The 16,466-nt window shown below is 53.8% G+C and overlaps 1 protein-coding gene across 1 annotated transcript; it reads left to right on the forward strand.

Annotated features, from left to right (window-relative positions):
* Positions 1–193: 193 nt before the first annotated feature.
* LOC119812458 (plasmalemma vesicle associated protein) lies at positions 194–11,962 on the forward strand. The gene is made up of 6 exons (XM_038327148.1): positions 194–593; positions 4,390–4,486; positions 4,589–5,298; positions 5,823–5,880; positions 5,969–6,050; positions 11,379–11,962. The coding sequence occupies exons 1-6, from the start codon at positions 228–230 to the stop codon at positions 11,383–11,385; spliced, it is 1,320 nt and encodes a 439-aa protein (XP_038183076.1). The 5' UTR covers positions 194–227; the 3' UTR covers positions 11,386–11,962.
* The last annotated feature ends 4,504 nt before the right edge of the window (positions 11,963–16,466 follow it).

Genomic DNA, 16,466 nt, shown 5'->3' on the forward strand with positions numbered 1-16,466 from the left:
GCAGGAGCCGCACCCCTCCATTTATCACCTCTGCCTAGACTATCAGTCCTCAACAGCCAGGGTGGGAGTGTTGTGATAACCCACAGCCCCCATTTCCTCCTGGCCAGGAAGGAGCCTGGCAGAGGAAGTATTAAGAGAAGTAATATAAACACTCCCCCTGCTTGGCGCAGCCCAGATCTGGCCAGGCAGGCGAGGGACAGGGAGCCCGCCCGACTGACGCTGCGCAAATGGGGCTCGCCATGGATCGCAGCCCATACTCCCGCACGGGGGACACGGCTCGCGGCTGCTGGTACTACCTGCGCTATTTCTTCCTCTTTGTGTCACTCATCCAGTTCCTCATCATCCTGGGCCTGGTCCTCTTCATGATCTACGGCAACGTGCACGCCACCACGGAGGCCAGCCTGAAGGCCACCGAGATGCGCGCTGACAGTCTGTACAGCCAGGTGGTGGAGCTGTCGGCCATGAAGGCTAACCTGACCAAACAGCTGAACATCAGTTTTCACGCCAAGGAAGCGGTCATGCAGATGCTGCTGAATGCCAGGCGTGAGCTGGAGCGCCTCAACGCCAGCTTCCGCCAGTGCCAAGGCGACCTGGTAAGAGGCGGCCTGTGTGCCCTGGGCCGCAGCACCGGGTGCCCCCAAATTCTAAATTGCACCCGAGAAAACTTAGATGGTCCTCCCCGTCCTTTGTTTCCAACATAGTCTTCTGTAGTTCAGGCTGTTCTAGAACTCGCTGTGCAACAAAGGATGTCCTTGAGCTCCCGACCCTCCTGCCTTTGGGATTACAGGCCAGTGTCGCCACGCCTGGTTCATGTGGTACACGCTACACCATAGAGCGACAGCCTTAATCTCTCCCTAACCCCAGCCCCAGATAGGGCCTCACTTTAGAGCCCCCCCCCAGGCTTGTTTAGATCCCATGGCAATTCTTCTGCCTCAGTCTCCTGAGTGCTGGAGTGACAGGGGTGCCTCACGGGCTGGTGAGGTTCTTTAACAGTGTGATTTTCACGATGGCAGACATCGCCTGCCAGAAAGGGTCTGCTGCAGGCAGCATGATTTGTAAAGTTAGGTTTATTTATTCCACATGTATGTTTGCCCACCCGCCATGTCCGTGTGTGGAGGTCAGAAAACGCTGTTCCACCGTGTGTGCCCCAGAGATTCTGCTCAGGTTGTCAGCTGAGCCGCCTTTACTGCTGAGCCACATTGAAGGCCTGGCTGCTCTATAACTCATTGTATAGAGCAGGCTTGCCTTGAGCTCACAGAGAACAGCCTGCCTCTGTCTCCTGAGTGCTGGGATTAAGGCCACCATACCCTACTCTCTGGTTGTTCAATTAATAATAAGACCTCTCCTGGGATAAACCAGAATTCATAATTTCATGGCTAGGCCCGTCCACTCCAGAGGCAGAATACCCTCTCAGGAAACTTTCTGGGTGAAAGTTGGGTGGGAGCAGGTGCAGACCCCAGCATTGTCGACCTGCAGTTGGGGTTTAGCTGGGGTCCTGCTCTTGCCAGTGTCTGCCCTGTGTCTGCTCATGACAGCTTCACAGAGCTGGGTAAATGGATTCTTCCTCAGTGTGACCTGGACGAACTGAGCCCAGGCGTGGCTCAGAGCTCAGCTCTTGCCCAGCATGCGTGAGGCCATTTTCCATCCCCAGCACCTAGCACACAACCAAAAGGAATGCCATCCTTGGGCGTGGTGGCACACACTTGTCACCCTAATGCATGGGAGCTGGAGCAGCAGGAGCTCCAGACAGCCTAGACTGCATAAGATACACACACGGGGTGGGGGCACTGAGAGGCAGAGAGGGAGAGAGGGAAAAAGAGGGGGGGAGAGAAACACTGAGAGACAGGGAGAGGGAGGGAGGGAGAAAGAGGGGGGAGAGAGAAACACTGAGGGAGAGAGACAAACACTGAGACAGAGGGAGAATATAATTCCATATTTTGAGAATAATATGTATAAGGATGTGTACTCACCTAATTATCTTCCCTCTACTCCTCTTAAACTCTTCCTTTCTCATTGGTGAAGCAACTCTGTTCTCTGAAAAGAGTTTTCAGGGAACTTCAGACCTGTGGACTGATTTAAATGCCAGCATCAGGATTCCTTTCTCACGTGTTTGCCCCCCAACACATACTCAGTTTTCCACCCCAAAATGAATGATCTCTTAACCAAGTAGAGTATGTCTAACCTCATTACAGCAGGGAAAGGCTTAACAAAAGGATTTTTTCTTTCTTTCTTTCTTTCTTTCTTTCTTTCTTTCTTTCTTTCTTTCTTTCTTTTTTAACCTTGATTCTTACCTCTCGATCTCCTTCTTCTCTGAGGTGTGGACACTGGGATGTGTTGCATGTCGATTCTAACAGGTTCCTGTGTGAAAGGCTTAGCTGCCTGCTGTTGGGCCTCTGAGAGGTGACCGGATCATAGGGGAGTGGGCTACTCAGGAGGTCCTGGTGGGATCTTGCGTCCCAGCACTCCCTAGGACCCCATCTTACCCTGTCTGCTTGCTGGCTGCCTTGGGGCAAGACTTCTCTACCATTTTTGCTGTAACATAAGCAGACAGAGACGGAGCCAACCTACCTCTGAAACTCCTAATCTCAACAGATACGTCATGCCTTAGCTGACTTTTGAAAGTAGTATAACAGGTTGTAACAATGAAATTGCCACTGAGCAAACCTGGTAAGGAAGCCTCGGTGATGTCCTCATTTGGATTAGGTCGGTGTGACACCTTAAAGCAAGTCAGAGCAAAAACAGTTCACTTGGCTTCCAGATTAGGCACACTCGGTCACTGAGGGAAGTCAGGACACTAGGTAGAGTGGAGACCATGCGGGAATGCTGCTTACTGACTTGGTCCCAGACTCACATCCAACTATCTTCCTTCTACCGCTCGGGCCTACCTGCCCAGGAATGACAACACGTATGTACATTAATGGCCTCCTACATTAATTAGTAATCAATAAAATACCCTCACAGAGACACCGAGTCTCACACTGAGAAACATAGAGGGGGAGGAGAGAGAGGGAGAGGGAGGAGAATGAGAGAGAAGAAAGAGAGAGAGAAAAGAGAGAGGGTGTTTTAGGCCTTTTCTCAGGTGGGGCTGAAGTCATTGCCTCCTGTGCCTGTCAGAGACCTGAGATCCTGGAGACAGAAGTTCCCACACAGACCCCAGAGTGTCAGACACAGCTGACCATGTTCACCCAACACCTCCCCACACCACAGTAAGACCAGGACGCTGCAGCCTAGGGAAGCTTCTGGTCCAATAACAGGGGTGCTGGCAGCCACCAAATTAGGAGTAAAGCAAAAGTTCCCCTGGAGAGGACAGGGTCCTATGGTGGCCCTGGATAGTGGTGGTCTCCTCTGAGACCAGTCTGACAGGGTGCACAGTGCCCTGACCACTTGGGTTTTCCAAGGCAGCTGCCACCCTGGGTCAGGATCATTGCCAACACCCACCTGGCACCCCACACTTCCTCACTGGAGAACACAGGGTCCAGGCTTCTGGGTTTTACTTTTCCCAGAGGCTCCTATTGCTAAGTGAGCACTCTGTCACCTTGTCATACCCCAGCCCTGATTCTACATTTTTAGGCTTTCCAGCCTGGGCTACATGACCTCCTGACTCAGGACACTGCGGTTCCTTGGCAAGCTGCCTTCCCTATGGTGGACAGGAGCCCAGTGGCCACCTGAAATACACCCTAGTGGTGTCTGTCTTGTCTCCCTTCCACAAAGTACAAAAAAGTGTGAATTTTCTGCCATGCGTCCTCTTCCTCTGCCTCCACCCCCTTTTGTGCCTTATCTCTGTCTTTGTTTTCAGATAAACTCTTACTACACAGCCCAAGATGACCTTGAATTCACGGTTTCCTCCTGTGTGGAATGACAGGCAAAAGCCACATCTTGCTTATGTGGTAGTGGGCACAAACCCCAGGGTTTTGTGTTTGCTACGCAGACACTGAGCCCCAATCTCAGCCTCTGTGTTTTAACCCTAGCACTTAGGAGGCACAGGCTGGAGGACCTCTGTGAGTGGAAGGCCAGCCTGGTTAATATAGGGAGTTCCAGGGCAGCCAAGACTCCAGACCCCATCTCAAACAAACAACGACGAACAAGACAGCCTTTCTCTGTGATCCAGGCTGGCCTCTAACTCCTGGGGGTTGTCCTACTTCATCCTCCCCAGTGCTGAGGTTACAGGTAAGAGCTGTCACACCTGGGGCTTGAACTCGGGGCTTTGTGCAAGTCCCTCACCAACTGAACGGGCTCCAAGCACTCAACCAATGAAGGCACTCCAGCCCAGCGCTAGTCAAACTTCTGGAGGTCACTCAGACCTACAACTCTCTAAGGGTGTGGAGGGGGCCACTGTGTGTGTGGCCCTGGAGATGGGTGCTCAGCCGTGTTGTGTGCCCACACCTGCAGCTCACCTACATAAACTACCAGCGGTTCATGGTCGCCATCATCCTGAGTGAGAAGCAGTGCTGGGAACAGGTGAAGGAGAACAACAAGACCTGCGAAGGTAAATGCGGGTCCTGGCGGGTGGGTGGGGAGTGGGGGTCGACGACGACCTCAAAGTTTAGGGGTCAGCCTGGGCTCACCTCTTCTCGCTCCCGCCCCGCAGCCTTGCTCTTCAAGCTGGGCGAGAAGACTAAGACGTTGGAGATGGAGGTAGTCAAGGAGAAGGCGGTGTGCGCCAAGGACAAGGACAGCATGTTGGCTGAAAAGCAGCGTGCGGAGGAGCAGCTGTCGGCCTGTGGCAAAGCGCGGGAGCGGCAGCAGCAGGAGCAGCAGGTGACCGAGGAGCAGCTGCGCAAGGTGCAGTCCCTGTGTCTCCCGCTGGATCAAGACAAGCTCCATGCGGATGCGCTGAGTATTTGGCGGGACTCGTTGATCCCGCGATCCCTGGATGGTCTGGCCTACCACTACTCTCCGTTGGTGCCCGACATCGCGTCCCTCCGCCGGATGTGCGAGCAACTGCCCACTATCTTGAGCAACAAGGTGGATGAGATGGCGCGCGGGCTGCGCAGGAGCATCGAGCGCGTGACCAGCGAGAACGCGGAGCTGCGGCGGCAGAAGCTGGAGGTGGAGCGCGGGGCTCAGAGCACGCAGGAGGCGCGGGCGCGGGGCGAGGCGGAGGCGAAGGCACGCGAGAGCCAGCTGCGGGCGGAGTGCGCGCGCCAGACGCAGCTGGCACTGGAGGAGAAAGCGTCGCTGCGCTCGCAGAAGGAAGGCCTGGAGCGTGAGCTGGAGGCGCGCAAGCGCGAGCTGGAGCAGCTGCGCACCGAAGTGGACGTGCGCATCAGCGCGCTGGACACCTGTGTCAAGGCCAAGGTAGGCCTGGTCTGCTGGGTGGAGACGGGAGCCCTGGGCGCAGTGGAGTCCCGGAAGGGTCAACCTGGGAGTGGGTGGGAGCTGAGGACGGAGAATGCCACTGAAGGAAGGAAGCTGGGTCAGGGTTAGGACCAGGTGAACTTAGCTCTGGCCAGATGGCGGGAACCAGCTTTGGAGTGGAGTTGAGCCCAATTGAAGGATCAGGGGTACGCTGGGGGTTGCAGGTGATGTCGGCCTTGTGGTGTCCTCGATTTCCCGCCTAAGTTAAGCTCCTCCCTGATGCCTCAGGATGGTCTGGGTTAAGATCTATGTTCCTTGAGCTGAGCATGGTCTCTAATCCCAGCACTCAGCATTCACAGGCAGAAGGACCTCTGTGAGTTCGAGGCTAGCCTGTTCTAAATAGTGAGTTCAAGGACAGCCACGCAAACCATCACCAACAAAAAAACCCACCCAACTAGGTTGCTTAGGCATTTGCAGGGCACAGAGGGCACCAACTCCTCCAACCTCTCCTTCTCTTTCTCCAGTCGCAGCCAGCCACCCCGCCAAGACTCTTCGGCCCACCCCCAAACCCTCCGCCCATAGGTGAGTGACAGCCAGAAGGGCCAGGAATCAGCCCCACCCCAGCTCTCCTCTCTGAGGCTGCTCACACGAACCCTCATTTTTCCTACAGATTCTGCTAGCCTGGAGGACTTCAAGAAAAAGATTCTGGAGTCCCAGCGTCTCCCGATGGTCAACCCTGCAGTCCCACCCAGGTGAGATACCCACCCGCTGAGATCCATCCCAGAATCATGGATAAAGAGGGAGGCAGAATTCACACTTGCTGCCTCTGTAATGGAGGGATGGCAGGTATACCAAGGCATAATGGAGTTCCTGCTGTATACTAGGGCATGGCAGGTATACCAAGGCATAATGGAGTGCCTGCTGTATACTAGGGCATGGCAGGTATACCAAGGCATAATGGAGTTCCTGCTGTATACTAGGGCATGGCAGGTATACCAAGGCATAATGGAGTGCCTGCTGTATACTAGGGCATGGCAGGTATACCAAGGCATAATGGAGTGCCTGCTGTATACTAGGGCATGGCAGGTATACCAAGGCATAATGGAGTACCTGCTGTATACTAGGGCATGGCAGGTATATCAAGGCATAATGGAGTGCCTGCTGTATACTAGGGCATGGCAGGTATGCCAAGGCAGGACTTTGGACTGTGAGCGGGAGGAAGGAAAGCAAAGGGCCTGGTGTCCTGGGCAGCTGGGCTGGGCGGAGAAGGTCTGAGGATAGACCGTGAGGCGTGCTCTGAGTGCCTTCCGTGTACTCTGTACCCTGTGTACCCTATGCGTGTCTGAACGCGCAAGCTGGAGCCCAACCCTGGCTACCGTTTCTCATCATCTTCCCTGTTCATTTATCTGTGTGTGGGCGAGCGCGCACCACGTGGATTGTGGGGATGGACTTCACTGGTCCACCATCTTGCCGGCATGGTTTTTGTCTTTCTCTTGAGACAGGGCCTCTATATTAGGCAGACTGGCCTGGAACCCACAGATCTGGTCCGCAGTGATGAGATTAAAGTCATGTGCCACCGTACCTAGCCACCAGGGTTTCTGGCCCAGGGTTTCTGACTGGCCTGGCTGACCTGGCGGACTCCACCCCCCAGTCCTGTACAAGTGTGCCCACCCACCACATGTGGTAGCCTTTTCTTTTTCTTCCTCCCTCTCTCTCTCTCTCTCTCTCTCTCTCTCTCTTTCTCTCTTTTTCTTTCGTTTGTTTGTTTTTGAGACAGGGTTTCTCTGTGTATCTCTGGCTATCCTGGAACTCACTCTGTAGATCAGGCTGACCACAAACTCACAGAGATCCGCCTGCCTCTGCCTCTCCAGTGCTGGGATTAAAAGCGTGCACCACCACTGCCCGGCCCACACACAGCTTTTTAACCTGTGTTCCAGGATTGAATTCAGGTCCTTCTGCCCCACAGCAAGGTTTCATGAAGCTCTCTCCCTGCCCCAGCGCCTCGCAGAGTGGAAGCTAGGTTGGTGACAGGTCAGTGGGTAGAGGAGCTTGCTGCTAAGCCTGGCAGCCCAAGTTCCATCCCCAGGACCACACATCAGGAGGAGAGAGTGGACTCCAGCCGTGGCATAGGCGCACCCCACGCATGAGAGCCTGTGTGGCGGCACACTGGGAAGCCTGGGGTCACAGCAGAAGGCAAGGTGAAGATTGTCAAATGGGAACTGTAAAGTGACGTCCACAGTCAGAGACAGGGGCCAGGGCTGTCCCTGGAGCATGCCTAGGGTATCTGGCCCAACACCCACACCACCTTAATGTGTCAGCAGCCCAGGGTTTCTCTGGGTAGCTCTGGCTATCCTGGAACTTACTCTGTAGCCCAGGCTGGCCTCAAACTCACAGATATCCACCTGCCTCTGCCTCCTGAGGGCTGGGATTAAAGGTGTGTGACACATCACCCTGCCCCAATGTGTAGCCCAGGCTGGCCTCAAACTCAACCTTCTACCTCCACATCTCTAGCATATCCTGCTGGCGCACACCACCACATCAGCCTTTTAATCTCTTCTTTGTGTGTGAGGGCCCTGGTGTCTGGTCCTCTGAAGGAGCAGAAGCCTTACTGCTGAGCTGTGATGTGTTTTGGAGGTGGTGTCTGATGTATGTAGCTTGGGTTGGCCTCCGGCTCTAGGTAAGGACAGGAAGAGTCAGCTTTCATGGCACAGGCTGTGAACCCAGAGCTTGGAAGGCTGAGGCAGGGGGATTGCAAGTTCAAGACTACATAATGAATACTTTTTTAAAAGAAGGAAAGTGGGAAGAGTAAAGAAAATATTGAACACGATGAAAAGAGACAAAGGAGTAGACCCCTCCCCGTCCAGGACACCATCCCACCCCGTCCTTCTTGGCTGGGAAATCTCTATCCTAATGTCCACTTTTCAGAGGAGGGGGCTGAGGACTCATCAGGGTCACGCACAGGCTGGGCTGCCCGCCCAAGACTGTCCTGTCTCAGCTGAGAACCGGGGGAAGTTTTTGACATTGTTTACCTTGAATGACGTCTGTGCTGAGGGACAATGCTCACTTAGGCCTGTATTGTCCCCACCAGCCCCCCCACTTCAGGATGCTAGGCCTTCCCCAGGGACTGGGGCTGTGCCTTCAAGGGGCTTCTTCCTCAGCGTCCAGAACCATCCTTCCCTCCCTCCCTGCTCTCACACTTGTGAGGCAGATGCACACTCCCTAACTGATTGTTTTATTTTGAGACACCATCTGGCTATACAGCCTTGCTGATCCCCAAACTCAGACCTTCCTTCACCAGCCTTGCAAGTCCAGGTGCCAGGTGGTGGTGGCACATGCCTTAAACCCCAGCACTCAGGAGGCAGAGGCAGGTGGGTCTTCCTGAATTTCAGGTCAACCTGGTCTACAGAGCCAGTTCCAGAACAGCCGGGGCTGCACAGAGAGACCCTGTCCTAAAAAGGAAAGAAAAGAAAAGAAAAAATAAGTGAGTCTGGGGTTGATGCCTGTCTCCACAGCCATGTAATTATTTAGTTTCGTTATTTTGAGACAGGATCTCATGGAGATCAGGAGACCAGGCCGGCCTCCAGCTTGTAGAGATTCCCCTGAGTGCTGGGACTAATGGGGTGCACCACCACCCCAGGTACCACACATTCCCGTTTTGTTCCTTAGTATTTATTTATCTGTTTATTTTTATTTTATGCATACGAATACAAGTGGTTGTGAGCTGCCATGTGGGTGCTGAGAACCAAAGCTGTGTCCTCTGCAAGAGCAGCCAGTGCTCTTGCCCACTGAACTCCAGCCTCCAGAACTAAGTTTTAAAAGAAAACACTTCAACATCCAAATGTCCTTGTGTATGGTGCATGACCTTTGTAGACCCCTGTGGAAACCAGAGGAAGACAATGGTGCCTTCTGCCTTTGTCCAGCAAATGCCCTTGAAACCAGGACTCTCACTGACCTTGGGGCTACTCGGGCCCCAGCCCCAGCCTCCTGTGACCCAGGCATTTGGGTCACAGCTGCTGGTGCAGAGACACCCAGATTTTTGTTGTCAGTTTTATTTATTTCTTTTTGTTTCTTTGAGACAAGGTCTCATTGTGTAGCCCAGGCTGACCTCAAACTTAGAGAGATCCTCCTGCTTCTGCCTTCAAGGCCTGGGGTTAAAGGTGTGAACCACTACACCTAGCCAGCACCTGGCTTTTTAATTGGAGCAAGTAAGGTTTCTTCCCCACTGAGCTGTCTCCTCCTGCTCTGTTTACACTGCAGACAGGAGTTGGGGGCAGGGAGGGGAACCCAAACATGGTTGCAAATATCAAACAATTGTTCCTCCTTTTGTTTAAAAATTACCATCGGATTTATTTGTCTGAGACTGTGAGAGCCACAGCATGCCAGCATCCTGTAGGGATCAGTTGTCTCCTTTACCCTGTGGGTCTCTGGGATTGAACTGATTGAACTCAGTTCATGGGGCAGGGCTCAGTGGCAGACGTCTGAACTGGTTCATTGACCTACTGTGCTTCTGGTCTGTTTACCGAGCCAATTCTTTTCAGTGCCTGAAGGTTCCATTTCTAAAGTTTGGTTTGGGATTATTTTGTTTGTTTGTTTTCTTTGAGGGGGAGTGTTGAGAAAAGGTCTCATGTAGCCCAGGCTTGCCTCAAACTCCCCACGTAGCTGAGGCTGGCCATGAACTCCTTATCTTCCTGCTTTTCTCTGCCGGTGTGAGTCCTGATACTCAGGTCTCACAGGCTGGAGGAGCTCAGAGTCAGGAGGGGACCATGTGAGGTCAGCTGAGGCAGGCTGCAGGAGTAGGCTGGGGGCCCCACATGGCCCATGCTCCTGCCTCCACCCCCCCCCCCCCAGTTGTCCTGCTGAGACATTCACTCTGGAACAGCCCATACCTGGAGACTTATTTGGACAAGTGTGATGACCTGTGTCTGTTTTCTTGGTACCTGGATCACAGAGGCAGGGGGATCTCTGGGTGTTTGAGGCCAGCCTGATCTACCCAGTGAGTCCCTGTCTCAAAAACAAAGGAAGACAGACCTGAATGTGCTAGCCAAGTATTCGGCGTGCGGAAACAGATGTATCTTGTGAGGTTTCTCACAGTTTCTCACTGATGGTGCATGTGCACATGTCAGAACATGTGTGGATGCCGGACCGCTTGTAGCAGCTGCTCTCTCCTTCCACCCTGTGGCTCCAGGGGACCGAATTCAGACTGTCAGGCTGGGCTGCAAGCACCTCCGCCTGCTGAGCCCTCTTGCTGGCCTATGATTTTATTATTTCTCCTTAACTTCTGACATTGTGGGAGACACAAACTCTACTGGAATCTTTCACAGGGGCAGCTAATTGAGGAAGGGACTTTAACCAGGGACCTAGACAAGGGAGGAGCCTGTGGGGATTCTGGGTAGCGTGTCTGGGAAGGAGTGACCAAGGGAAGAACAGTCCTTCTCATGGCTGTGGCAAGGAGTGGGGGGGGGGGGCAGAGTCTATGCGCAGTGCCTGGGCTTGGCCTACGTGGAGGGAGACTCACTGGTTCACTCTGGTTGATTTGGGGGAAGTGACCGGGACAAGAACAGAGGTCACCAGGCAGTCCTAGATGGGATCACAGCTGGAGCCAGGGAGGGGACCCAGAGCCAGCCAACACGTGAGACCTAGGGGCCCCAGGGAAGAATTGGGAAGGAAGGGAGGGGGAGAGGAAGTCAGACTTAGCTGCAGACTCCCCCTCCCCACCAGGAAATGCCTCAGCTTCACCTCTGACCCCACCGAGCTCCTCTACTAGGCAGGGTGGGGGAGAGGGGCATTCTAGACTGAGAGATGGTGGGGGGACGGAAGCCTCTCGGAATTGTTGGCACTTGGGTGGGGCTGGTGTCCCAGGCTGGAGGGATGGGGCCTTGGTGTCAACTTCTGAAGCTGTGGACTCTGCTAGTCCTGAGGGACATGGAGGGTGCGTGTGGGGGGCAGGCTCACTCAGACTGCCTCGGAATGACTAAAGAAAGGAAAGAAGGCACTGAGGCAGGAGGGCTGTGAGTCTGAAGCCAGCCACTGGCTCCTCGGCCTCTGTTGATTGCTGTGCTTTCTGCCTCTTCCTTCCCCAGTGGCTGAGGGAGCAGCTGTCGCGGGACCCTGGGCATGCGACTTGCCCACCTGTGGATGGGACCAGCCAGATGCCCACAGCATTGGACACCAGCTGTACCCCCATGGCCAGCAAACTCCATCCCCATGCCGCCCCTGCCCCCCCTCACTGCCCCCTGCTCTGCACCATCCCCGGACACTGGGTTTAAGGCATATACAGCTGTGGGGTGACCAGAATGGCACCCACTCGCCCACAAAGTACCAGTACCCACAGCTCAGCTGCCACTCTGGGCACCTCCTTCGGCTTCCTTATGACTCGCCTGACCCAGGAGGTGAGAACAGGAGGCCTGGCCTCAGCTCCCTTGGGACTTTCCAAGCTCCCCTTACAGGCCCTGGCTGTTTCCAGCCTCCCCTGGAGGGCTTCAACGCCCCAAGAAACACAAAACTTCATTAGATTTTAAACCCTTTTCCAGGCTCCTCTCCTCCCGACAGGCGAGGGTCCCCGTGGATCTCCCAGAGCCTGGAGGGATACTTCCCCACACTCTGCCCTTCTTGTATCCCTTACAGTTATTTGTGGCACACAATAAATATCACAGAGTTCTTTGAAGGCTGTCTCTATTCTTTTTCTTCTCTGTAGACTGGGTCTCACTGTATTCCTCTACCTTGGCCTCCTGAGGGGTGACTGGTGAGTGCCAATTGGAATTGGGGGCTACAGAGATGGCTCAGCAGTTTAGGACACTGCCTGTTCTCGGAGAGGACCCAAAGTTGGCTCCCGCACCCACATGGCGGTTCACACCTTCCTGCATCCAGGGGATCAGCTCCATCTCCTGGCCTCCCAGGGCCGCAGAGAAGCATATAGAGTAGAACAGTACATCTTTAAATCCATGGCCAGCCGTGGAGGCACCCTCCAGCCCGGTCCTGCGCCGCTGGGGTGGAGGAGGCACCCTTCAGCCCGGTCCTGCACGGCACGAGTGGCACCCCGGGCCCCATCTCCACAAGAACTGGGCGTGGTGGTGCACGTTTGCTGTGCCGGCACCGAGGAGGCTGAAGCAGGAGGATCAGGATTTCAAGGCCAGCCTGGGCTACAAAAGACTCTTCCAATTATCAAAAATAAATTAAAATGAAAGCTATCCTACCTACTGATGGTGCAGAGTTTGTAAGGAGCCAGACAAAGCAGAGCGTGGCCCATGTGGAAACCAGCCCGGCGAGAGGTAATAGAATTCAGCCGAGGACATGGAGCAGGCATGTCAGCACGAGTGGGGGTGCGGGGCTGAGGCAGGGGACTGAAGTGTGACAGCAGCCCCCCTAACCCTGAAGCTTGTTCCTAAGAATCGGGCCGCAAGCAGGAGCCATCGATGGAAAGCAGGCAAAACGTGCCCAGGAGAAAGAAGGCTGCTCCCCCAGCACTAGCCTGGGAGGGAGCCGGGGATGAATCACGCGGCCGGCAATGCCACACTCTGCCACTGCTCCTTGGGGACAAAGCTGCGATATTTCCTGGATCCGGAAACACGGGCGAGAGCCTGTCACTGCAGGAAACACTCGGCTGGGTCCTGGCCAACCGGGCCACCAGGGTCAGCCTGGGAGGCCGCCGGGACAGCCGGGCTGGAGGCCCCAAGGAACTGGGGATGTCCCTGGCCCTGAGCCTGAGCCCTGTGATGAAGCCGACATGGTGACCACAGCCTGATTAAGAGCTGATAGCCACAGTCCTGGGTGCGAATCTCACTCCAACTCGGCCTCTGTTTCCTCTACCCAAATCTGTAACCTCAGCTGCTCGGGAGACCGAGGCAGAAGGGAGATTGAGCCCAGGAGTTCCGGGCCAGCCCGGGCCACACAGAAACCCCACCTCCACCGACCACAGCAACAGTTCTGGAGTAGAAAGCGCTCAGGCACACAGTCCATTGCTGACCTGACACCCTACTAAAGAAAAGAAAAGACCTGTCGCCAGCCACTGCCTCAGTAGGGCCCTTTTTCCATCATGGAAAAGTCTGTTTCTGTCACACCCCCCCATGGCTCCCCATTACCCTACAAACAAGGTCTAGTTTCTTAGCCTCTTTGTCAGCTCAGACCTGGTGCAGCCCTAGCTGCTCTCTGAATTTCTGATTAGGCTCACTGGTTTATGTTTGAGACTAGAGTCTCACTATGTAGTCCAGGCTGGCCTCCAACTCAGAGATCCTCCTGCCTCTGCCTCACCAAGTGTTGGGGTGGAAGACATGTACCACCACACCTGGCTAGCCCCATTTTTTAAAAAAAGACTGTCCCAACATCTGTGGAGCTGACCTTTCGTAGCAAGCCTTCTGCCTCAGCCTCCACAATGTTGGTGCTGCGGGCCACTAACATGCTGGGCATTGCTTTTCCTTGCCTGAGAAACTTCTCTGTTCAAGACATGCCAGGGTGATGTCTCCACGGGTGAGAGTACTTGTTGCTCAAACTGGAGGAACTTAGACTCAGTTCCAGAACCCACATAAGCCGGGCGGTGGTGGCGCACGCCTTTAATCCCAGCACTCGGGAGGCAGAGGCAGGCGGATCTCTGTGAGTTCGAGACCAGCCTGGTCTACAAGAGCTAGTTCCAGGACAGGCTCCAAAGCCACAGAGAAACCCTGTCTCAAAAAACAAAAAAAAAAAAAAAAAAAACCAAAAACAACAACAAAAAAAACAGAACCCACATAAAGGCTAGGGTGACCGTATACCTTAAACCCAGCGCGCTGTGGGGAGAGACGGGAGGATGCTGAGCACCTAGACCTGACCTGTAAGGTCTCCCCATGTGCCCTCGTCTGGCCTGTATGTCCGCTTGGATCCGCACGCCCACAAGTGTGGACAGCGCCACACACACCAGCGAACAAGGGTCAGGGGCTTGGCTCAACTTTGTTTGACCCCTCCTCCAAGCAGCCTTCCTTGATTACAGAGGTATGGTCCTTGTCCCTTGGGGCCCCAGTCTCATCTGGCTCCCAGGCCCCATGCAGTGCTCCCTGTCGGAAAGGGGCCCAGTGCCCGGTCATAACCGCCTCCGCTGGGTGAGGCCCTGACTCTTTGGGGATTTCCTGCGTCCACTATAAATAACCCCCCCGCCGCTTCCCACAAACTCCTCACCCTTCTTGGAAAAAAGGGACAGCGGCCAAGGCCTCCACGCAGCTGTGTGCCAGCCCCAAGGCAGGCGGCCCGCAGTGGGCGAGCTGCCCAGAGGTCCGGCCCCACCCAGGGCGAGGCGCCACGGGACCCTTCCCCTGTTCAAGGCAGGATCTGGCTATACTTAGATATAAGTATATCTAAGTATACTTATATATACTGGGACAAACGCTGGAAGGACAGGCATCCTCATTGATGAGGATGCGGCTGGGAGTTAGGCGAAGGACGCTCGCCCTCTGCTGGCCGATTACCGCTACACCAGGCGACCCAGCCTCCCTGACGCCCCCTGGCGGCCTCAGCAGATACAGCACAGACGCCTCCTCTTTAGGGCCATGAAACTCAAGTGCTGTCCCTAGCACCTACAATGTTGCCTGTTACAGAGGCAGTGACAAAGTTCAATGTGTGGTGTAATTGACTGCTCAAACCATTTCCCTGAGCCTCCGTTTTCTGAACGGTAATTGGGAACATTTGTGCCAGGTCGGTGGTGCACTGGTGAGGATCCTGGTGACCGAGGTCAGCGCCATCTTCAAAGACTCAACCTCAGAAACTAAAATTAGGGGCTGGAGAGATAGCTCAGTGGTTAGGAGCTGACAGCTCACAACCGCCTGTAACTCCAAGATCTGACATCCTCACAGACATACATGCAGTCCAATGCACATAAAATAAAAATAATTTTTTAAAAAACTAAAAATAAATACAAATTGCGGTGTGGTGGTGGCACATGCCTTTAATCTCAGTCCTGATCTACAGGGTAAGTTCCAGGACCTGTCTCAAAAAAACAAACCAAGCAAACAAAAAATAGTTGAGAAGGGACTGGTGAGATGGCTCTGCAGATAAAGCATTTGCAGCTGAAGAGGATTTTATTTTTTGGTTTTTCAAGACAGGGTTTTACTGTGTAGCTTTGGAACCTGTCCTGGAACTTGCTCTGTAGCCCAGGCTGGCCTCAAACTTCCGAGTGCTGGGATTAAGGGTGTGCACCACTGCTCGGCAAATAATTTATTTTTATTTTATACTCATTGGTATTTTACCTGCATGCATGTCTGAGTAGGGGTATTGTGTCCCCTAGAGCTGAAGTTAGACAGTTGTGACCTGACATGTAGTTGCTAAGAACTGAACTCGGGTCCTCTGGAAGAACCAGTTAGTGATCTTAACCACTGAGCCGTCTCTCCAGCCCAAGGATTTTGCTTTCCAAGACAGGGTTCTCAGTAACTATGAAGCAAGTCCTGGAACTCACTCTGTACCAGGCTGGTTCAAACTTGAAGAGATCTGCCTGCCTCCGCCTCCCCAGTGCTGGGATTAAAGGTGTGTGCCACCACTGCCCAGCTCAAGAGGACTGGAGTTTGGTCCCCAGCAACCATGGTCTTCCAAGCTCGTGTCTCCAGGTCACAAACCCACACATCCCCCTCACCACACACACACACACACACACACACACACACACACACACAGGATTAAAAGTTGCTATCAGCCCTTGGGCCAGAGAGATGGCTTAGCGGTTAAGAGCAGCACTGGCTGCTCTTCCAGGGGTCCTGAGTTTAAGTCCCAGCAAACCATAAGGTGGCTCACAACCATTCATAATGATATCTAGTGCCCTCTTCTGGCGCGCAGGTAGACTTGCAGGCAAAACGCTGTATACATAATAAAATCTTTTTAAGTTAAAACTGTTTGGCCAATGGCCTAGGCATATTCCTAGCTAGTTCTTACATTATTTAAAGCTTTATTTATTTATTTTATTAAAACAGGGTTTCTTTGTAGCATTGGAGCCTGTCCTGGAACTAGCTCTTGTAGACCAGGCTGGCCTCGAACTTAGAGATCCGCCTGCCTCCACCTCCTAAGTGCGCTACCACTGCCTGGTTTTTATTTTATTTTATTTTTTAAAAGAAAACAAACTTTTTTTCATTTTACATACCAATCCTAGTTCCCATTCCCTCCCCTCCTATTCCTTCCACTTATCCCCCCACCCCCAATCCAATCCTCAGAGAGAGTAA

Source organism: Arvicola amphibius, chromosome 4 (assembly GCF_903992535.2).
Source record: "Arvicola amphibius chromosome 4, mArvAmp1.2, whole genome shotgun sequence".
NCBI classification, from domain to species: domain Eukaryota; kingdom Metazoa; phylum Chordata; class Mammalia; order Rodentia; family Cricetidae; genus Arvicola; species Arvicola amphibius.